Source organism: Amphiprion ocellaris, chromosome 10 (genome assembly GCF_022539595.1).
Source record: "Amphiprion ocellaris isolate individual 3 ecotype Okinawa chromosome 10, ASM2253959v1, whole genome shotgun sequence".
Lineage (NCBI taxonomy): Eukaryota > Metazoa > Chordata > Actinopteri > Pomacentridae > Amphiprion > Amphiprion ocellaris.
In genome coordinates, this window is record NC_072775.1 from 26523717 (window position 1) to 26548188 (window position 24472).

The 24472-nt window shown below is 37.8% G+C and overlaps 1 protein-coding gene across 5 annotated transcripts in view; it reads left to right on the forward strand.

Annotated features, from left to right (window-relative positions):
* Positions 1-4351: 4351 nt before the first annotated feature.
* The window catches only part of LOC111565535 (RNA-binding Raly-like protein), a 46503-nt gene continuing 26382 nt past the window's right edge, over positions 4352-24472 (forward strand). For 2 of the 5 annotated variants that reach the window (XM_035946131.2, XM_035946132.2), the window contains exons 1-2: positions 4352-4511; positions 22306-22583. In XM_035946131.2, the coding sequence (XP_035802024.2) occupies positions 22328-22583 (256 nt within the window). In that variant the 5' untranslated portion in view covers positions 4352-4511; positions 22306-22327. Of the gene's footprint in view, positions 4512-4606; positions 4929-22305; positions 22584-24472 lie in introns of those variants that run through there. The other 3 variants (XM_023265649.3, XM_023265648.3, XM_035946130.2) reach the window with 3 other exon arrangements.

The following is a 24472-nucleotide window of genomic DNA, read 5'->3' on the forward strand; positions in this document are numbered from 1 at the left end:
TGGTGCCTTTATTCTGGGTTCAGGCCATATGATGCCAGGCAGGTATTGCAGATATAGAGCATCTGGACTGACAATGGATGTTTTAGCTCCATGTAGTAGAACCCTGCATGAAACTTTGTTCTTAACTATGTTCTGACCATTAATGCCTGCTCCTGCAACACATGAGTTACACTCAAGCCCATTACCCCAAACACATACTCCCATTCATACCAATCTGGAGTTCTGTCAGTAAACAAGTTGTTCTACCATGTAGTACTCATAATGAGATGCAAGTCTGTCAGTAATAATGTAACAATTCCATTAGAATTTGTTATTCTATGGCATTAAATTCACATTTCATACATTTCTCAATGTTATCTTGTTTAATATGTTCAAGAAGAAGTGTTTTATCTTTGAAGAAGAGAATATTTTGACCTAGGTGTCGCCCCGACCCAGAGGTGTCAGACTCGTGCCTGTTGTATCAACACTTTGCACATTTGTCACAGTGAAGTCTAGTTCTTTTCCATCTTTGTCAGTAAGAACTGAGAAATGAATCCACATGTCAGACTTGCCCTGCTTTCTTTTGTATTGTAAAAAGCAGCTTTAATCTTGTTTTCAACTTCATTCACTGACTCCCTCCTTTTGGTTGCAGTAAATTCTGGGACTTGCAGCATATTTTTGACTGTCCACTCTTGCTTGCTGCAAACTCAATACTGCTCACTTCTGTGACATTTGCGTTGGGTACCATGGAGTCCCATCATCCCCATGTATCATGTAGCTGATGATAACCGATGTCACATAAAGACTTGCATGTCAAAATTTATTTTACTGGCTCACAAAATGTCTGTGACGTTCAACTATGGGAGCTTAAACCATCTTCCCATGCAAAACCCATACTCAGTTCACAGTGGGTATTATACTTTTCTTTCTTTGTCCAGTCACCAGAGAGCCAGTATGTAACACGTCCCTTTGGACACCATCGTATATTTCCTTACGATAGTTTGTCTGGATCCTCCCTCTCAATTATGTCACACAAGATCTCAAGGACAGCAAGCTGACTCTGAATGGTTGAAATCTGTTGGTCAATTCACTGCAAGACTTTACGACTCTCTAATCTGTATCAGACAAAAATATTATGCAGCTTTAGGAGCCCTAAAAGTGTCAAAGTGGCCTCCTCAAGCTTTGTTGTGATTCTGGAGAGTCTTTTGTAATGTAGTTATTGTCATGAAACATCCAATGCAGCACAAAGCACAACTCCTTCCCTGGTTGCTATGGGAATAGAAGGAGGAAACACATGTTGCAGCCACCATTATCTCCTGACCTCAAAGCTATTGCAAAGTGGATGACGGTACACCTGGAAACAGCAGCCTCATATGAAATGCAGGCACATATTTCATATACTCAACCTGGCAATTGATCAAACACCTGTATCTGGGAGATAGACAAGAAATATTTTAAGTTATAGTTTATCAAGATAACAGAGTATCAGAAAATATAATGCTGTCACATAATAACAACACATTCAATTACAAAAATTACCTCAGCTGGGTTAGTGTATTTACATATTGTCCACGCTTTGTCCTTCTAAAAGCCATTTTTGACAGAGACGTTGTGAAATCTTTAATGCTGCAAGTTTACATAGTTGAATGGTATTAATGGGATTTATTGATGGACACGACATGTTTTTTTCTCTTTTTTCTTTTTTTTTAGCAGTTTCTTCTTTAATTACTAGTTACTGTGCAAATTCAGATTAATATTACAAAATATAACAATAATAATTTATCATGTCAAGCTAGGAATATATATGAAGCAATCAAAGTATTAAAATTGGCCCCACTTTTACCAGCTGCAACAATAATGTGATGCCTTCAAAGTAATGCATGAATAATTACAGTCCAATAATGAAGGTATAATACATTATATTATTCCTAAGGTTTTAGTGCTAAGGTAAAAATCTGAATACATAACTTTTACTTGCATTTCTTTTGCTCTACCACAGTATTGATGTTTTAACTTCTATACATATGTTTTTATATATTTTGTATGACATCTCTATATTTAGATAGAAATAACCTAGTCTTATATCTAGGCTAAGTTTGAACTAATAAATAACAAATGAAACAGGCTCTTAGTGACTCAGTAGTGAGGCATTTATCTGTATGACTGACAAACAACAGTATTTTTTACACGTGATGAGATTTCAGAACTGTCCCATCTCACACCTCATAAAGTCACAGGAGCACAAAACCATGTCTGATAAACACTGCTCACATTTGTCAAAATCTATCAAGCAATTCGTCTTTGTGAATAGGAAGCAAAGCGGCATGGCAGGAAGCCCGCTGTCCTTGCATCTGTCTGCCTCCGCCCATCAGCCCCTTGAGAAGTCATTGATCCATACAGACCCTTTGCTCACATACCCGCCAGAGGCTGCAGCAACAACAAAGACTTGTGTTCCTCCCTGACAGCATGACCACTCGTGTTTCCGTCAAGAACGCCTGGAAACCCTGGAGCTGTCAACCTTACACAGCAGGATCAAATGAAACATGATGACAAGCTGGGCTCAAGTTTTCCAGAGTGAAGAAATCCTGCACCTTTCATGTCCTGGAGTCACCTTAATGTTTTGGAAAAACGCTCAAGTCAATATTGCCTCTTACCTGTAGGCCGATGTTTTAAACTGTGCTAGAGAACATCCTCATTGATCATCAATACTCTCATAAGACCTAACAGAAACTCAGCTGATTATTCCTTTAAGTAGTTTTTAATGAGAGAAGGCTTGAGCTGGTAAATTAACGATGGAACTCTTTTTCCACTATTCAGTGGACAAAACTGCCCTCAGCGTTGATGGTTATTAGCAAAGGGACAAAATTTATGTAAAAAACATAATGAGCTACAAGAAGCAACGTAATGAAAAATGCTGATGGATGTTACTGCAATAAGTAATAATTCCCTTTTGAGCCAAAAATGTGGCAGTGGCATAAAAGACATTTTAAAGAAGGAGAAGCTTGGGTTGTCAGACAAGATTTAAGCTACAGAAAAAACAAAAGTAAACAATAAAATGATTTCCAACACTGTCTGTTGTGAGCCTGTATCACAATTACCAGTCTGTCATTCTGATTTTACCTCCAACTACAGGCTCAGATAATCTGGCTAATGGTTAGTTACAACCTGTCAGTAGCTCTTGCCCTATCAGTCCTCTCTGAGTCATGTTTCTGCCTTGTTTATTAAAAACGTCTGTGAGAACAGTGTCTATATATCTGGTAAACAAACAAACAAAAAAAACTACAAAATAAGTTGTAATAAGCTGAATGTATCCTTTTTGGCAGTGGTTAGACATTGTTGTAGGTTTTGTGGATTTTGTTACCTCTGACCAGGCCAAATTGCTCTCTGTTTCCAGTCTTAATGCTAAGCTTGGCTGTCAGGTGCTGGCTATAACCTCATGTTTACCATGGGAAGAGTGCTATTGATCTTCTGTTTCCCAAAATGTCAGACTATTCATTTATGACAGCAGGTCAACTATTTTGTGCCCTTATAACCCATGTGTTGAATTCGTGGCCTCTTTGGCATATTAACCCTCAGGGGGAAAAAAATGAAACAAGAAAAGGCTGTTTTGTGAGCTATAACCACTAAAAGGAAAACCCTTGAATAGTTCTTGGAATATCAAAGGAAACTCAACTGTGTTACAGATAACTTTTTGTGGTGGTCATGTTTTTCTATTGTTATCATATGAATCATCTTTATTCATGTGGCATCTTTCATACAGACAAACAATTAACAGCAGCAACAACAATACACAATACAATGCTGAAAGTAGATAAATAATAGTGAATAAAATAAACACCAAGGAGAAAATTATTCAAGAAACAAAGATTAGATTTTAAAAACTAGAAATGTGTTTTGCAGTCCTTTAGGATTAATGTCTGCACCTGTAGATCTTTAATACTGCATTTGGGATTTCTTGGCCTTAAGGCTCAAAGCAGATTTAATACACAATCCACTCACCAAACAGAGCAGAAGTTTTCAGGTGTTTTGTATCAAAGACCCCAAATAAATACATAAGAAACTATGGATGCCTTTAGATAAGAAAATACACCTGAAAGAAGTCATCTAAGGAAGGGTTTTACTGTCATATATTGTCAAAAAATAGTCACGTTGTATTAATGTTTTCACTTTGGTAACAGGTGAAAACGGGATAAATGCACCCATTATCCCACATGGACCCTTCTGGGGCCCTGTCAGTGACCCTCATGGTGGTGCTCGGACCCTATTTTGAGAAACTCGAAAAGCTCTGTACAGAAAAATCCATCACATTACCAGAACAGTTTCCCATCTTCTCCAGCACCGAATACCTCTGCGTGCAGGAGGAAAAGCTCGGACTGATTCAGAAACTCTGGCCAACCCCGAGTCACATGACTCAACCACGAGCGAGAGCGCAAAAGGGACGCAGAGGCTCGGTGCACACAGGCTGCACACCGCCGCTCCTCCGCCGCTATCCGCCCCAATTCTTTTTAATAGAAACCTTTTACTCCCGCTCGGTGAGTACATTTTCCACTGACATTTTCTTATTTTTATCCTCTTTTTCTTCCTTCCTTCTCTGGCTGTTCCGACGTGGGCAAAACATTTTCTGCATGTAATGATTTAAATCTTCGATGCTGAGTGTTGGTGCTCCGGCGACATCCACTGAGAAATAGCCCTACGTGCTTGCGGACGCCTTTTGATATTTTTTCCCATCTTCTCTCTCTTCCTCTTCTCTTCTCGAAGCAGCTTCTTCTTAAAATCCCAACGTTTTGCTTGTTTTCTGGGTTTTTTTCTTTGACCATGGCTTGTTTTGGTGTGATTTTGGTGCTTTCCTCTGATCTTTGCAGTGTTTCTCTGGTGTTGGAGGCTAAACGTCTCCGAGGGCGCAAAAATAGTTTTGATTTTCATCTTTGAGGATTTTGTTTTTCTAATAGGTGAGAAATTGAACTTTATTGGAGTTTGTTCTGATATTTTCTTGGTGCTTCTTCGTGCAGCCTAGATGAGGAAATTGGAACTTTTTTCCCCCACTGAATTTCTCGGAAAGAACTGAACTTACTCCGTTATCAAATAGTTTTTAAATCTTTCAGTGAAGCAAAACTCCGCAGAAACATGTATCAATCAGCATGCCACAGTTAGAGACATCTTTATCTTTAACCCTTGTTTCTGTTCCTTTGAAGAACTGACAGAAAAAGTCCAAGAAATCAGGATTTTTGCCCTTTAACTTTGCCTTTCAGTGACCACAATTTGGATATTTTCAGACAAGTCCATGAATCCAAATCACTGGTGTACAAAACAAAACAGGTTCCTGCCAAGTGAACCAGACACGGCTGTGCTCCTCCACCCTGTTTGTCTGCTACACACACAAACCTCCTTACATTTTGGATTTATAATTGTCCGACACAGTCAGGCATCGCACCCAGGAGCTTTGAAACTTAAACCTGCTGAATGAGTCAATGGAAAGAAGGGAGGAGGAGGGGTGGAGGGGGTCTTGAAGGCCCAGACAAATTCTGCAGCAGTTCATTATGCAAATCAGGCTGATAGATTTGATTAATAGTTTGACCTTGACATGTAGCCAGAACCCACCCACAAACCCGCAGGCGACAAGTCCAAAAACACACAAAATCTCATACAATTAACAGAGAATAAATGTGACGTTACCCTTTCAAATGACCGCTGGGATCACCTCCTTTGCATCCTTCACCAAAGTTTTAGTTTGCACTCTGTTGAAGAAAGCTTGCACAGCTCGGGACAGAACCTTTCAATCATCCCCAAAAGATATGTGTGGAGACATTTGACAGCTATTCCAGCCTTCAGACTTGCAGGTCAAGGAACAGGTGGGGGAAGCCGAGCATGAAATGTGCTGCTATGCGAACAATACTTATCTCTCGCAAGGGATGAAGTGGGAGGCTGGCTCTGGAATAGCCAGTCTATAGACGCATGCACTGAATGACTATGAGCTCAGAGAGGAGAAGGAAGGGATAAAGTTTAGCCAGACATTTCTGGACCGGTCAGTAATCTGTCTCTGTCCAGTGGAGGCCCATCTTTACGTTTCTGCACCCATGGGCCCACGTGATCATTGACCCTTAGTAGGTGTACGATGTGGGCTGCCTCAAAGCCACGCACCACAGAGTCCATCTTCAGCGAGATACGGATGAAAAACATTTTAGAGTGGCTCCAGCTTTCAGACTATAGGTCAAAGAACAGATTAGGGGAGCTGCTTCTCTCTGTCTCTTTTTATATCCCTACATGTGAGAGATAACCAAAGAGAAAAACAGATGAGGAACTCAGACAAACAGATGGAAAGATGATGCACGCTCATGTGGAAAAGTGTGTTTTACGAGCAGACATGTATGCTATCCACAGCACATAAAGCAGTCCTTTGTTACATTATGCATGTGGCAATACCCACTGCTCCTTATTAGATCTCTTATTCTTGGATGTGTGTGCTATTTCCACAGTTGCATTAGTCATTTTCAAGACATTTCTCAGGACAGAGTCTGTCCTTTTAGCTATTAGAAAGCAGCAGTTTGGATAAACAACAGCCACTGTCTATGCATGCACCTGATGCTCAGTTCTGTTGTGAGACATGCCATTTGCCTAGCAGCATCAGTATCTCAGCACCATGGCCAGTTCCTTTTATTCCCCATTCAAAGAGATAGTGGTTGATTTCAGCACCATGGACAGCTGCCAACACGGTATTACTCTGGCAGCTGGAATGAGCTGATTCTTTCCTGGAAGTCTGAAGTGTCTCTACTCACCAACCCCTGCCCTCTCCACCGCACACGTCTTATTCTGAGCTATTCCCAGCTCTGTAACCCCCATTCACAAGGCTAAGAAAGGGGTTCACCCCAGATAAGAAACAAAATGATAACACATTCTCAGAATGGGCTCCTATATTTTTTAGCGGTGCTGAAAATAACTCATTTGAATGTCTTTTTACAACTACAACTGAAATATGGGTGATATTCTATACTCTATGTAAGAGCTATTTGTGACCTTAAAGTTACTGTCGAACCGAATCAACCCCTTCCCAGGAAACATTCAACACTAGCACCTTCATGAGAGTGCCTTTTTGTATCTAATTATACTGAATTGCATCATGCTGTCAGGTGCAGTTTTTATGAAATGCCATTCAAGAAGTAGAAAAAGAGTTCTTACTCTTGAAAAGAAAACACTTTTGCCAAATGTTCTCATCTGTATATAAAACTAGACCAAGATCAATTTAATCTTTTTTAAAACCAAAATTGGAAAAACACACTATGAGTTTATCAAAAACAGGAACACATACAAACATATGCCATTACCATAGAGTTAAATGAGCCAGACCCAACAGAAATTACCATCTTGTCATTCAACCCCTTTTTATTTAAGACTTGAACGTGTTTTGTCCAAGTCTGTTAGTGAAAATGGATTGCAATACATAGTGCTATAGACAACAGAAAAGACACTCCTGTTCTGCTGTATATACACTCTTACTACAAAATAATGAGCTGTTTGCTGCTGTTGTGGTGTTGGTATCTTAAAATGGTTCACACCGTTTGATTCATGAGACTTTTTGCTTTGATGTACAATCGTGTCCAATTCAAAATACAGCAGCTGAATTTTCACTTGGCTCATATTCAGCCCGATGAGTGTAAAGGGGTTGAACATGATGAGCTTTCCAAATGTAGCATTTATTGCATGAGTATTGGATTGCATTGCATGATCCTTTTAGGAGATAAAATGCTTCATTTCAAAAGAAACTTTCAGTTTAGATAAGAAACACCTTGATAGTACTTTGTCAGAGTGGGTTTTTGTTATGTTGTTAATCTTCTTTATTAACCTTTCATTCTCTGTACATTGTAAAGATAAATCCACTGGTATACAAAAGATATGTCTGTTGTTTGATTCACAAAACCAACAAAACAATTACAAAGTCTATTGCAAAATACATCATAGAGTTGATTGGTTACAGTTCTGAAAACCACATCCCCTTAGAAAAGAAGTGATAATGCTTTCTCAGGATGTTTAATCATAAATCCCAGGAAAGACAACCATGTGGTGATCCCACTATAACTATAGTGTCTGTATGCAGAGCCTGATAGAGATTTTTTCCCCTGTGCCATACAGCAGGTATTCCCAATCAGCAATACAGGTATCCGAGGGTCTACATGGACAGTTTGTGGAGAAGCTCAGCTTACAGAAATTAAGGTTTGAACTGGCTGTCACAGACAAACAGCTGCACAGGACAGTTTCCCAGTCAGTTGTACCAACAAGATGAATGGTTGATGAATAGTAAGCTTCTGCTACTTCAGGCGATGCAGTTATTGTATAACATTTACTAAGAAGAAAAAACATACCAAGGTTAAGCATTAATGACTATTATATCTACTTTTCTACAATGATAGTGTTGAACAACATCCATTGGAAAAAACATTCTATGACTAGTGGTGCTGATGATGTCGGGATACTTGAGGTCATCACATAGAGCTGTGAGGGAGCGTCAGAGGAGAAAGGTTGGAATCTACCATCACAGAGCTCCAACAAAACTCATCAATGAGCCAAACTGTTGCACTATGTCACACATTCCATCATTACAATGAACCTTGGAACTGTAGTTTATTTTAACAACATCTCACAGCAACACGCCATCCTGTTTGAAATGCTCACCAGAGCACCTAGTGTGTTTTAATTCACCGCTTACCACACATTCACCATTACTCCTGTTTGAGTAGTGTCTTTTTAAACTGTACAGTGCTCAGCTTTTATAGGATAGTACGTTTTTTAGGGTTTTTTACATATAAAACGACATATTTGAGAAGTGTTATCATCAATTTTATATACTTTGAGTTGAGAACTATGGATAGGGCAGCCAGAAAGTATCAAAAAATGAACTATTGTGTTGTCAGTTTTGTTTTTTCACTAGTTTTCTTGACACAAAATGGAATATAGATGACCCCCTATGATAATGATAAAATCTACAAGTATTTTTGTTGATTACTTAACATTGCACCCTAAATTCATATCTGTGATGCCTGCCCCAATACAAAATTAAACATTTTACACTTTGCACATGTAGCATTTACTGCATAAATATTGTTTCAGAATGCCTTACATTGTGAGGTGTTATGAAATCCCTTTGAACAAATATAGAAACTAGGGAGCCAATGAATCATCAGGAGAGGAACTGTCGCCTGTCTTAATGTTTTTGTTCTTTCTTTTATTGAATCTTTTGCGGTTCAACCACAGTGGATGCCTATTTGCATTAAAATGAGCATCATTTAGTGTTTGTGACATAGCATGTATTCAGTTTTCTATCACTGTGCCTACAAAATCTATTTTATTCAAAAAAACTGAAAACACTGTCGGCCTGTAATGTTTAATACCAGATCAGGGCATATTTTTTCATTTAAATTGCAAATTGTTCCTGAAATTAAATTATAATCAGCTCTTACTCATATTGTTTTTAGTATTCAGAGTGGAAACTCCATGTCGTACACATGCGGCTCGGCCTCATACATATTTTGGATTCATTTGATCAGACCTGCAGATTGCCTAAGCGCTCTTCGACACGGTTGTGGCCTCTTGCCCACTTCCAGATCTGACCTTTCACTCTCTACATCAAGTCCTCCCTCCAAATCATTACCTCAATATGACTTTTACACCTCAGTCTTCAGCCTTCTGGTGTCATAAAGCTGTTATCTTATCAGCTAATTACTCACAGCTCTGGTGACCCAGTTACTTTAGCCTGGTGGAGCGGAAGCTATATTTGGCAGTTACACAAGAGGAGAATTAAGGAAATGGAGAAATATGTCCATGCCAAGAGATATGGGAAAGCATGGCATATGTTCATATACCCTCGAGCAAAACAGTGGACTCTCCTGCTACAACAGTAGATGGAGTCTTTTTTCCCCTCTTTCAATCAAATGCACACACTGCTGTAGCACCGATCCTTTATTTCAAGTGTTTTGCACAGCATGAGAATAAGGAAGTCTCCAAATAACATAAAAAATACACTTTTAAGAATACTCAGAAAGCATCAGCGTGATACAAGGCGATGCAACAGAGAATTTCTGAAGTAAAATCCCTGAAAACAAATGTCTCTGCAGAATCAATGCAAGCAACATCTGAAAAGCTTTTTGCCATCGAAGTCACCAAAAAGCTGCTTTGTGCAGCATTCCCAAAACTTTTAACCAAGTTGCCAGTGGAAATAGCATTAAGTTGCCCGAATGACACATAGTGACTTCAACGACCTGGTTTCCAGTAAGTAATAAAAGTGCTCTGATTTCAGAGATAATCTGGCCTGCTATTATTGTTAGATGCAAGATAAAATGTGTTCCAGAGATATGACTTCATCCCAGCTCACCGTATAGGTCACATTGTGTTTTATCTCCCGGCTGTCGTTGCAGGTCGAGGCTATAGGTTGCTCAAATCAGATTATGGTACAACTCATTTTAGGTGCGTGATCATTTGCCCTCAGTCTTCATGCTTCAGAGAGCAACCATAAATCCACCTGGGGGGGTGGGGTGGGGGGTGGGGGGTGGGGGGGGGGGGGGGGTTGAAGCTCATGGAAATTGGAGTGTATTTTCTTTACAGGGCCTCTGTATAGTCTTCTAGCTGTTGGCTCTCACACAGTGAAGCATAGCGTTACAGTGCAAAAAGTCAGTTCATTAAATTTATGAAAAATATGTAAATTATAAAAGGCTGATGGAATAGAAATATAAAAGGATAGAGGCACAGTAATAATTTATAAGCTAGCACCTACCTACCGCATGATGTATGCCTGCATTTTCCATCTTTGATATTCTGGTCCGAGGCCCAGTTCTAAGCTCCTTGAAGATGATTGGCATTGCAAATATCTTTTTCCCCTTCCTTTTTTTGAAGCTCGCTCCTTCGCTCCTTCCATCTCACCTCCCTTTATTTCCTTCTCTCTGCCTCTATATCGCTTTTTCTCTCCTTTTGTTGCCATTTCCCCTCTCCTTCTTCAATTCGAACTCAAGACAGGTATTATGCAGAAGGTAATGGGGTGTAGGAACTGAAGGAAAAAAATATAAGAATAGCGCTTGACAGTCATCCTTCCTTGTTAAGATCCAAAGCAAAACAGTTTTAAAGAAATTCCTGGTACATAGTAAACAGGGCTCAAACCTGCAAGACAAGTTTCTCATTATATGTGTGCAGTGACAGGCTGTTCTCTATCCTCACTGCACCGATAGCCAGTATTTACTGTACAGTCGTGCAGGAGAGATTAGATTCCGCTGGGCCCCTCTGGGCTGGGAGCAAAATGGCCCAACAAGGACCTCTATTCATTAAGTCCTTAATTGCTAATTGAGGTCTTTGAATGATTCAGCAATAGCTGCTGCTGTTGGGGCATTAGCTGAGTAATTTATGGCTGCAAGTGAGCAGGAAAAAAATGAATGAGGGTGAGAAAATGTTATTAAAAAGGACACTGACAGCAGCACAGCATTGTTATTACACAGCTACCTTATGTTAACTCTCAAAAATCTGCACGGGGCTCTTTTTTAGAGCTGATTTTATCTTTTTTCCAAGTTAAATGCATTTTGTTCTGTGATTAAATTACATTTACCCCTAATGCAATTTGCCTCTGCACTCCACATGCAATTTTGATTTAATATTTTATGATTAAGCATATTGTTTTGGCATTGTGGAATATTTACATTTGTAATATTGATGTTTCTTTCTTTGTCCAAGACTGACAGTTCAAAAATTGTACTAGTCATGCCATCCTCAATCATTATTCTTGCTCTAAATTCTCTCAGTAATAGAAGCTGATGTGTCATTGAGGGATTTTTTGACACTATTTTCAGCAGCATTGTGATAAATCTTCACATTTAATGCTGAATATTCTCACATAAGAGCAGAGAGAGGAAAAATAACCCTGCATGTAGCCGAGTTCATAAACTCAGATTTCAGTCCACATTGTTTGGCTGTGATTTAGAATGAAAGAAAGCGAAAAACATGAACTGTCGTTGACACTGACTCTTATGTCTGTCTGTTGATACTTATATTATACACATATTAAACAAATGACTTCTAAAGGTAAATTAGTGAGCTTTAGAGATGATAATAGGTGCATGCTTTACTGACAGACAGAGCGAGGCTAGTTATTCCCCCTATTACCAGTCTTTATGTTAAGCTAAGCTAATCAACTGCTAGTTGTAGCTTCATAAGAGTGGTATTATATCACAGATGATTTCACAATCACAATATGTTAACCCAAAATCTCTACAACAGTCATTTTTATATGTAAGTTAAATTCATTATACTCTGTGGTTAAATTGCATTCACTGCACATCTTGTGCAATTTTAATTTAATGGTTCTTTTTATATTGATAATGAAATATTATTTTGTCTTTGTGGACCTTGTACGTCTGTAATCATGGGGTTTTTTTTGTCTCTGATTGACAGTTGGAAAATTGTGGCAGTCAGGTCAGCTACAATCATCCTTGCAATAAAATCTCCCCATAATAATAGCTGCTCTATAATTGAGTAATTTTAGCACAATTTTCTGATGTATTTTTTATAATTTCTCACATCTTTACAGCAGAAAGAGGACAAATAGACCATGCTTGCAGGGACAAAAAATCCAAACAAACAAGAAAACTCAAATGTTATTAGATTAGATTTCAGTCCATGCGTGGATGTGAAATATGGAACTATAGAAGTCTATGGTGCCAAAAAGCCTTACCTTAGCTTTAGCATAAATTCAGGAAATGGGTTTGTTTTTGGTTTTCACACAGATTAAACAAATGAGATATAAAACTTCAATAAGTGAGCTTTAGAGTTGTCTGCAGATGAATTTAATGTTCCAGCTGCAGCCAGGTGAGCTAAAAAATTTAGCACAATCCTTACATCTTCACAGCAGAAAACAGAAAAATAGACCATTCAAAAAAAGTATATATAAAAGTGTGTCTATCTATCTATGTATGTATGTATCTATGTATGTATGTATCTATGTATGTATGTATCTATGTATGTATGTATCTATGTATGTATGTATCTATGTATGTATCTATCTATCTATCTATCTATCTATCTATCTATCTATCTATCTATCTATCTATCTATCTATCTATCTATCTATCTATCTATCTATCTATCTATCTATCTATCTATCTATATAAATAAAATAGTACACACGTATATGTGTGTGTGTGTATATATATATGTGTGTGTGTGTGTGTGTGTGTGTGTGTGTGTGTATGTGTGTATCTATAAGTATATATGTGTATATATACTTTTTTTTTAAAGTGTGTGTCTGTGTGTGTGTGATTAGATCAGATTCCAGGTCCATAAGTCTGTTTGTTAACCCTCTCAACCACAGGTAGTTTCTGTTTTGTTTTTTGTTTTGGTTTTTTTTTTCTTTTCTTTTCTCCTATCACATTTTCCCTCACTATGCGCTCATTTTCACTGCAACATAAAGTCCTGCATCTCTATGGAAACAGAACAACCATGGCTAGAAGTACAGACAACTCGAAAGAGTCTTTTGCCGTATAAAGTGGTCATAATGTCATAATTCTTCACAAAAAATTTATGAATATCTTTGCCCACATGTGTTTCCTATAATAGAAAGAAATGTTGACTCTACTCTTACTACATTGTTATTACTATATTTCACTATTTACATTTTTCATTTCTTTACAGACCTTTTTTGTCTCTGCTCTCTGTAAGCACTGCCTGCAGTTCAGCTGAAAAGCTTCAGAATTTTTGATGTTGACAGTACCTATGGCTTTACAGTTGCACTGAGGAGTGCAGATTTTGTTTGTTTACAGAATCTGGTCAGTGGACATAGTTTATTTCTGGAAAATAATATGTTTTTCTTTAAAGACAACATGCCAGCAGGTTTTGCAGTTAAAGGTTAAATATAGCATTACAATCAAAAAACTTTCACTTACTGTAGCCTGACTCTGTCTCTGTAACACTAAAACACTATTGTTTTTACAGTAGCTTAGCTAACAGCTGCTAGCTCTACCTCTATATTTATCACACAGACTGTAAATAAGTTTTCTAATGATGTTGTAGCAGTCATGTAGCAGTCATATAGTCATCTGTCAACTGTGTATCTGCCACTTAGCAATATGTACAGTATTACTATTTTTAGCTTTTATAAATTCCCAGCAGCATGTCCTCACATTTTATGTTGCACTTTCAGTACAGTCGAAAGATAGAAAATAACCTATACCTGCACTGCAGCCTGACAGTGCAGGTACAGCAAATTTAAAATGTCTAAAAATTTAATTAGATTTGAGTCCACATGTATTCCCTTGTAATATGTTTCGCTGCCATTTAAAAGAATGACACACAAAGGAAAAAAATATATTAGCGGCAAATATTTGCTCTCTTATCTTCCTTTTTTCCAGAGAGGCACTAAAAGTTGAGACGTGTCTCAGAAATGTCTGTTTCATGAGTCTGAGAAAGCAGAAGGTGACGTGTGTCGATGCCTCTGTGCAGACAGACTATGAAGACATCTAGAAATTAAACTCAGCCTTATTTTCCTCTGGCAACGACAGCTGAGGTTAGCCACTCTTGGTTGTTCACTGTCAGCTCGCTAAAGATAAAATGCTGCAGTGCCACATTCAAGCAGCGGAGACTGAGTGTGGCTTGAATGCATCCTTCACATCCTATATGTATTTGTCATATCGGATGAGGAGTTTTCATCTTTTCTCCTCAGACAGGAGTGTGAGTCAGTGAGGAGAGATCAGGGAGAGAGGAAGTGCTAAAATGATTACTTTCACCGGTTCCTCGCTTCTTTATCTCCAGAGAATTCTGACTCTGAAGCCCCTGACAGTTGGTGTGAAAGGACCAAAGGGGATCCATGAAATACTTACACTTGGAATCTCTGCAACACGGGAGGATGCTGTAGAAGTCCAGAAGAATAAAAACATCACTGTCAAACCCTCACTTTTCTACTACAAGAAAGACTTTTAAGAGACAAAACAAAGTCTGTGTGTGGAAAAACATGCCAGTAATGAGTTGGGATGTGTTCACAGCTCTAGTGATGCATGAAGATGTTATTTAGCATTAATTTCTGGAGCATTAAGTGTGCCAAGATGAATCCAGCTCTATCTCTCCTCCTGTCTTGCCTATCAGGCTGTTTTGAATTCAGTGTGAGTGTATTTTCTGGCCTGGGACGCTTCCACCAAAGTGTTTGCCAGCAGTTATGCCACATGCTTCTTCTTAAACAGCTTTGAGGATCTTAGAGACTTATGAATATTGTAGAAGAAATTGTCTTTGAAGTCTCTATTTTTTCCAAATTTGAATAAGCTGGAGGAATAATGTAACTATTTTCCTGTGATCATTTTTTATTAAAAACATGTAATTGAGGATAATTGACAAGATAAAGCTGAAGCATCTCTGGAGTGATGCTCTAAGGAGATGCATGTGGAAACGGAGAGACATATGAATGCTTCTACTTAGCAGACAATAGATTGCCTGTGGTTGTATTTTTGCATGAGATGCAGTCTGCAGTTATTCAGATCGTTGGTTCAGCGGGTTGCTCAGTGACCATCTTATGCTGATAGAGGTTTGTTACGTTTACAGACTTTGTGGGAATCTACAAACCATTAGTCAAGCTAATGTCTTGTGTCTATGAACAAGTTTGCATGAGGACTGAAATTTAGAGATAGACGCACAAACACTTGTGAAGCTATATTGCACAGTTTCCATGTAGCTGCTTTTTCACCTTAGTGAAAGATACATGTACCAGAGGAGCCATCCTATTGGCTCTGTGAGATTGTCCCAGAGGGTGTGTTTTGGTCCTGTCATGTTTTTTGTCACTGGTTGGTTAATGTTTTTACACAATGTAAAGTTCTGCAACTCTATAAAAACAGTACAACCACAGATAGTAACAAAAAACAAACAAACAAAGGAACTGTTTACACATCTGTTACATGAGGCAGGCGCACAGGACAGGGAAAGATTCAATCAGATTCCTACATACTGTCTAACTCGCAAAGATACATTTTTTGTGCTACATTCTGGTGCAAGACTTTCATCAGGCAAATAGTAGAACTCAGAAATAACTCTGACATATCTTTTGTACAGCACAACAAACAATGATTGAAAAAAATTGCTGATTATTTAATATTGGAAAAAAAAAATCCTGCAACCAGCATGTGAAACATTTTTAAATGCTCACTGTTGTTACGAAGGTTGGAAAAAGAAATGCTGACTCTACATTCTATAGATTATTTACTACTTAGATATTTATTAGTTTCCGTACTTGTTTCCTATCTCAGTTCTTTATAGTACATATTCAGGAAGTAAGTAACCAAGCATAATATAAATACAAGACAGACATGAAGCAGAAATATAATGTACTTAGGATGGTGTATTGCAGCACATAGTAATGCTACATCCCAAAACACCCCATAGGGAAAATAAAAACTTCACTCACCAATTCTTGTTTCACGGTCTGACCCTTTCCCATTCATTTCAGAACTCTTTTTAGGTTTAGCTCAATTTGTGTGGTGTTACCTTATTCAAGTCTTTAAAAGCTACAGGATTAGTATGTGAGGAAAACATACCTGAGTCTTTCAAAGATACACACACGCTCTGTGAATCATTCAATTTAGCTGTTCAATCACAGTGATGAACAGGTTTAATTTTCATTCAAAGGCCTCAAGCTGCAAGAAATAAGTAATAATAATGACAAAAAATGAAGAAAAATCATCTCTGGAAAGCTTCAACTCTCAAGCGTGGCATGAATGCATGTTGGAAATTCTGCTAATGTGTCATGTTTGTTCCATTAAAAGTCAACAAATTTTCGTAATATTTCAGGCGAATTCATCCTGAGCAGGACACTAAAGGCTTTATTCACAACCAAAAAGATTTGGATTCATCATCTGAGAATCATCAATGTCCACATTCTTGAGATATTTTAGCTTGAACCAAACCAACTGACCCAGCAACAGAAAAATTGCTATCCATAGAGCCGCGCAGTTAAAGGGACTAAAGATTGAAATGTTTTTACAGAATAGCACATCAGTGTAAGTCAGTGTAGAGTAAAATATCTCATATTTTTAAAGCATGAGCAATGGGGCAGATGGTTCCTACTTATCTGTTCATACACATGATTTATCTTGTGAATACATTGATGTGATAGAAATGTAAAGATGAATACTGCCAGCAAGTAAACATGGATGTAAACAACAGGTATGAAAATGTTCAAAATGCCTTTTGAAGACTGAAATGCTGTCAGCACATGTGTTAGACCTCAAAGGTACAAACAGCATCTTTTGGTGAAGTCAATATAATTTTTGTTTATTTAAAGACGGACTCCACAACTGTAAGTGTAATTTTTAGAGGTTAGATGAACACAGATCCTGCTGAGGGATTCTTTGAACACTCCAGCCAGACCAGTAAAAAGACAATAGTGGTAGTTTGTTTAAACAACTGATGTTAATGTAGATGGCCTCTAGCGCTCATGTGAATAGGTGCATGTAAAATCTCAGAGCTTTTCAGAGAGGCGGTTCATGTTTTCACTGTCAGTTAGGATGGGACTCATCACCCCAGTAACCAAGAAAATGGAGGAGAAACTTGTATTTGAGTTTTGATTGTTGAGTGAAACAGACTCTCCAATCTGAGCTGTCCAAGATAAATCTATTCATTCTAAAGGTGGAGATTTTCTTAACATAAAAGAGCTATTACACTTATAACGGTAAAAGTAAAACTCAAGAAATAACTGCACTTTTCTGCAATTTTAAGCCAGATTATTTGCTTTATAGCATTATTCTGTAGTTTAATTGTTTCTACATGTGTAAATATCATTCATTAAAGACTAAAAACTTAATTACACACAATCTTAGGTAAAATTAAGGATAGAAGCTGCCTTTTAAAAATGGAACTTTTTTCTACATTGCGTAAACCTAACCAAACAGCAACAAGAAACGAAACCAATAATAAAAAACTGAATAGCAAGTCAACTACGTGTAAAAATGAGGCTCCCGTATGGACATGAACCCCACTCTGCAGAGTGAAAGTCCTCTGACTGGTTTATTCTTTGTTGCTGTTCACGCTACCTAATTTGCAAACTTTGTTTTATATATATTAGGGCTGGGACCTTAACGCGTTAATTTCTATTAATTAATTAATTAATTAATCGCCGCGAAAATAACGCGTTAAAAATGTTAACACAATTACTTGCTGCCTCCTCAGTTCCCTCATTTCTTGCACCACTGGTAACTCTGATGAACACTCCAGCCCAGTAGGTGGCGGTAGCGAACCTAAAGTCTGTTTGTAGCCATGAAGAAGAAGCACAGGAAGTACTGAGTGAAGTCAGGCACTGGTGAACAGTGAAGGAAGACGAGCTTGAGCTTGTTGGGCAGAAATTTTCCTTTTAAAAATCTTCCTGATGGCAGCTTGGATAAAAGCCTGGTTGTGTGCAAATTGTACAACAAAGAGTTTTCTGATCACTGCGTCACTTCAAGCCGACGGTATCACCTCAATGTAAAACATGTTGCTGTTAGCACCAGAGCTAACGTTAGCTACGAGTCATGCTAACAGCTAACGGTGTAGCCATCCCATAATAGACCACTTTTCTAGACAGTGCTTGAGTTTACAGAAAGTCTTAAAATGTTGAATAAAATCGCTATAATTGCACTTAGATTTGCAGTAATCTGTGAATGTAGCAGACAGATGAAAAATGCAGATAAATAGAAATTAAACATTTTTGTGGTTTAAGTTTTTACTCCTTCGAGGCTCTGCCTCCTTGGAGGAGGAATAACCTAAACAACAAAAATATCTCTTTTAATAACTTAATTATAAACTTTTTGTTTATGAAAAAATTACATAAATAAAAATTGATATTCCTATAAAAATAACTATCAAAATTACACCATTTATCAGACCCAGAAAAGATGAAAACAGAATGAATCTCTGGATTTTCAACTTTCTGAAGCTCCTTGAACTACTTATCCTGATTTTATGAGCCATACAGTGGAAAAAACAACTAAATCCAGGCTTTAAGTCATCAAAATCACTTTTTTCTATATGTCCCATTTTCCTTCTTTAAAAATAAATTTTTAATGATAAACACGTATATGTCTATCCATTGATTCAACTGTCAACCACAATTTTATTTGAATTGAAAAACTTCACTTATTGCGTCAAATATTGCTATTTGACAGAACTGCAATTAATTGCGATTAATTAATTACAAAGCTTGTAATTAATTAGATTATTTTTTAAATCGCGTCCCACCACTAATATATATATATATATATATATATATATATATCACACACCTGATTTGTACAATATTACAGACAGAATGGCTCGATTAGCAACAACTCTCAAAACCAAATATATAACATTACATATATATATATATATATATATATATATATATATATATATATATATATATATATATATATATATATATATACATATATATATATATATGTAATGTTATATATTTGGTTTTGAGAGTTGTTGCTAATCGAGCCATTCTGTCTGTAATATTGTACAAATCAGGTGTGTGAAACAAGCGGATCTGTTTTACAGGTACATGGTTTCTCTGCTTCCACTCAATGCAACAAAGAATGGAAGAAAATGAAAAATAACTTTTAACTTTCTTCTTTTGTTTTGAGTTCCTTCTGACCACAGGTGTCAGTCTTGCATTGTGTATTCACACATTTCAACTAGTATTTAATGAGCAAATACACTATTCCAGCTCAGCATGGGTCTGAATTTAGAAACACACTCTCTGCTTAAAATCTTTTCCTTCTTGCTTAATCAACCACCTACCATCTATTGGCCTGACCTCTGCACATTTAATACACTTCACATTAATCTGTGACTTAGTTGGCTGGGTTAGATCTTGGAGCTGAGAGGCTGTTCAAAGGAATTTGAAGTTTGATAGGATGACTCTTTGGCTTTGATTGGTAGTTCCTGTTCTACTCTGTTGATAATTAAGTCATTTACCTCCAGAAAACTCTGAGTATCACAGCAGCGTTAAATTAGTTTCCCTACTGTGACGTGCATAAGGAGATCTTTTTTTAAGAGCAGCAGAGGAGACTTAGGGTCGATTATATGTGGGTGGAGGCAGTAAAGCAGAGGCAGGAGGGGAGAACTATGACGTGAAGCCAACATGAGAGGAGATTGATTGCAGAGAGTATTAGTGCATGTGTGAGGATCTTTAAGTTAACCATCATTCTGGACACACTTCCTCTTCTATCCCCTACACAGGAAATATCAAGACTTATATTTAGACACAATCTATTGATATTATTACATCTTTTCACTCTTTTTCTGTACTGACATAATCTTCAAGGTGCTGTGTATTGGAGCAGAAGCCATATAACAGTTGTCACAAGCACCATGTCTTTGAACCATCAGAAGAAAGCCTCTAATCAGGTGCAACTAATTTATTAAAACAATAATTGAACATTTTAAGAAATAGAATGACTGGCTTTCTTATTAGATTAGATTGACACTGCTTGTATGTCTGCATGGTAAAGAAGAGGTCACTCCAGCAGCTGGTTAGCTATGTCTACAAATAGCTTGACAAAAGATGCCAATTTATCTATATTGTATTTGATGAAATATTTGATAGTTTTAGCTCTTATTAAAACTGCTCATCTTCTTCTCTCATTGAGGTGGCAGTGCAGAAAACTGAGACTCACTGCTGTCCTAACAGCTTCACAGGCACTTCGCCTGTGATAACAATGTGTCTACAGTTTGTGGAATCTCGGTTTAAAAAAGCCTCATTACAGCATCACACTGACAAACAAACACAAAGATCATCACCAACAGGGAATTCTGAGAAGCAACAACCTGAGAGTTTCTTCCTTCATCTTCAAGTGGATGTGTCAGATTCCTGCGGTGACACTTCTTGATGCTCGTCCCATGAGACCGCGGCATTATGGGAGCAAACAGTGCAGGCTGCAGGGGGTGTAAAAAGCTCATGAAGGATTGCTGGTGTTTAGAGAAAGATTGCTTCAAGGCTCATTTGAGATGATTTGTCAGGTTTCTGCCTGCAGGCAAATTTATTTGAAGTGTCCAGTTAAATCTTTCTTTCCTTCTGTTGACCCGGTTTCTACTTGTAAGCAGTGAAACTGTCATTTCTGGAAAAAGTATTCAGATCCTTTCCCTATAGATGCAGTAAAACACTGTAAAAACGCTCACAAAGGTGCAAAAATCCAGCATTCAAAAGTACATAAGTATTATCTGCAAAATACCTAGAATATAACAAGCCTTTATTACATTTTCAATATGCATACATCAGTTTGGTAGAAAGCACAATATTTCCTCCTGAAATGTTATGAAGTACAGATACAGAGTTGCAAAAAGTGCAAATACTCAATTAAAATAAACATGCCACCACTGGTTAAAACTTAAATACCTAGAATCTAGGTGATCTGTACATGTTTGGTTATTCAGGAAGTTTGTATGAAACAAATAGCCCTTCTCAGTACCCCTGATGTAGCTCTCAGTTTCATAAAGGTTGGTGACCCCTGACCTAGATGATGCTTAGCTTACATGTAAAGCCATTGCACACTGAGGAACTCGGAAAAAAAGGTAAAAGCATGAGTGTGATTCTTGTGACATCATTGTGATGTTCTATTTTCAAGTGTGGGAACACAGTTCACACATACATATGAGATGTATCAGATCTACACTTCTAAACCACAGCTGCCGCCATGTCAGAGAACCTCTCACCTCCTGGAGACAGTAATCTGTCTCAGCCTCCAGGCTCAGCAGAGGAAGACATGAGCACAGGTGAACACAGTGAGAAGAGAAGAACTCTGCAAGCAATGTAATGATTCAGAAGCAGAAAAAAATAGTCCAGTAACTACTTCTCAAAATGTGATATTTGCTCATTCTCTCAGTTTTCAATGATAATAAACTGAATTTCATTGGGTTTTAGATTGTTGGTCACATAAACCAACAATTATGTTATCAAGAGAAAATTATTTACAACAATTTTGTTGACTGATTAGAATCATTTTAAAGGTCAGTGTCAATAGTCAACACTTGTTTGTTCCATTCCTAAATGATTCACTGTGATTGGCTTTTTGATAATATGTTTCCACTAAATGTATGAATGCGATCACAGAAAGGGGTGAACATTTTTACCATCTACACAATGCCTTTTGGGCAGCATGAAAACCTTTTTTTATTTTGACCATCCAGTGGGGTTTAGACTGATTTATTTCTCAACCTGTACAAAGCAAAGCCCTGCAACTATTTACAACATCAGCCCTGACCAGTATTTACATCCCAGCGGAGCTCACTGTTTGGCTTTCTGTATGTAACCTCTGCAGTCTAACCTTGCTGGTTTTCTGAGCAGTGTTCAACTGTGTTTCCCAGCAGGCACTGCTGCAGGACTAGGATGACTGGGAAGACCCAGACCAGCAACGTGACCAACAAGAATGACCCACGTTCCCTCAACTCACGCGTCTTCATTGGAAACCTCAACACGGCCGTGGTGACCAAGGCTGACATTGAGGCCATCTTCGCCAAATACGGCAAGATAGTGGGCTGCTCAGTGCACAAGGGCTATGCCTTCGTTCAGTACGCCAGTGAGAGGAACGCCAGGGCAGCTGTGGCCGGGGAGAATGCCAGGGTCATCGCTGGACAATCACTAGGTAAGTAAATATTCTGCTTCATGCAACACTAACATTAACACTTTAGGTTACAGTCCACAAATGGCAGTTTAGGTATTGTAGACATAAGAATGTCTAAACTTGAAACTACACTGTACTAAAAAGGGTGAACAAAGCTGCTTTACTCACTGCTCACGTACTCCAAAGCTTCACTACAATAAGGGATGTTTCTCCCGCACTGTTAGTGCTTCTGTCCTGCTGCTACTGTAATTATATGACAGGACATAAAAGCTATTTGAGGTTGTCGTCGAGCATAAATTTTTATTGCCAGCTGAATTCCACACTGGATCCCAAAAGGAGGAAATAAACTATAATCATTCAGTTTAGTACTGGGCTGTACAATTCTGAGAAACTTGTATTTAAGTATTTGGAATTGCAGTCCATCATTATTTCACTACACTTTGTTTCAGAGGGAAATGTTGTACTTGACTGCATTTATTTCTGTGCCAGAGCTGCTATGCTATGGTCGTTGCTTTACAAATCTGTTTATAAGAGCAGCAGCTTCTGGGCACCACAAGTCCAGACCCCCTGTACCTCCTACAGAGCAGCAGGACCCCCTGAATGAAAGACTGTAGTCCGGACATTACTTGTCTCTTCGTGCGTGTTTTGTGTTGCTTTCAGCTACATATTGTCTGTCTTTGTTTTGTGTCTTTGAAATTGATTTGTGGCTCTTTGTAGTCAATTTGTGTTTCTTTGTTAGTTGTCTGAATTTTTGTAGTTGATTTGTACCTCTCTGCAGCTGTCTTTTGTGTCATAATAGTTGTTTTTTGTCTCTTTAATGTTGGTATGTGTCTCATAATAATTACAATATTACAATATTTTTTCATGTTGTTTTTAAAAATTATTTTGTTAGATGTAAGATAAGAGTCATAAAACTGAGGTCAATACTACTAATAAACTATCAGTTCAGAAGTCCATATAAAATGAGCTTTAAGATTGGAAATGTGATCCAGATTTAGTCAATCTGAGATTTCAAAGTATGTTGTTTCAAACTTCTGGAGCCTGAACTGCTTACAAATGATCAGTTCTTACTTTTGTCCAATATTGGCTGATTTCAAGCTACCATCTGTCCCACATACTGTTCATGGTCAAAGGCTCTGTGATACATCTTGTTGTCAATCTTAAATCTGATCAGTAAAACTTCAGAAACTATTTAATAAATCTGCTTATAGCCTCTGTGAAGTCTTGAGATACAGAAAGAGTTAAATATGGTGAGGGTGCAGCGAGGACACAAGATGAGACGAAGATTAAACTGGCAAGATGAGTAGAGAATGTGGAGGAGGGGAGGTGGACAGAAGGACAGCAACAAGGAGATAACATTCAGAGCCCAGTCCTCATGGGTGCTCAGTGGATCCCTGTAAATCTTCTGTATATTACTTATTGATTAGCTCACAGCCTCCTCCATGGAAAATAAAAGTCCTCCCCAAGCCCTGTGTTCTCATTAAATATGAATAAGTGCTGCAGTGTCGCATCGGTAATTCCATCCTGTATTTGCCCAGTTTCATGTATTTTTGTTCGTGAAATTCCATATGGCAGTTTTAAAACTGAGCAGTGTACCCAGTGATTGTATATAATTACATGACCCAGGAACCATTATTGTCTACTCAAATCTGGGAAAATAAGTCTTTAAAAAAAAAAAAACAATTTAATGTACACAGAATCAAAGTCACTCAAAGGTAAAAACCACAACAACAAAAACAAACAAAAAAACTTGTTAAAACGGGATCATTAATCAATAATGCCGTCTTCAATCCACTCCACTTCATCAGTAGTGCAAAATACACTCAGTGTTTACTTTTGTCAATTATTCATCAAAAAAATATGGTAAAGGAATTAAACTATGTTTCTGTACCTCTCCTAACCTTTGCTTT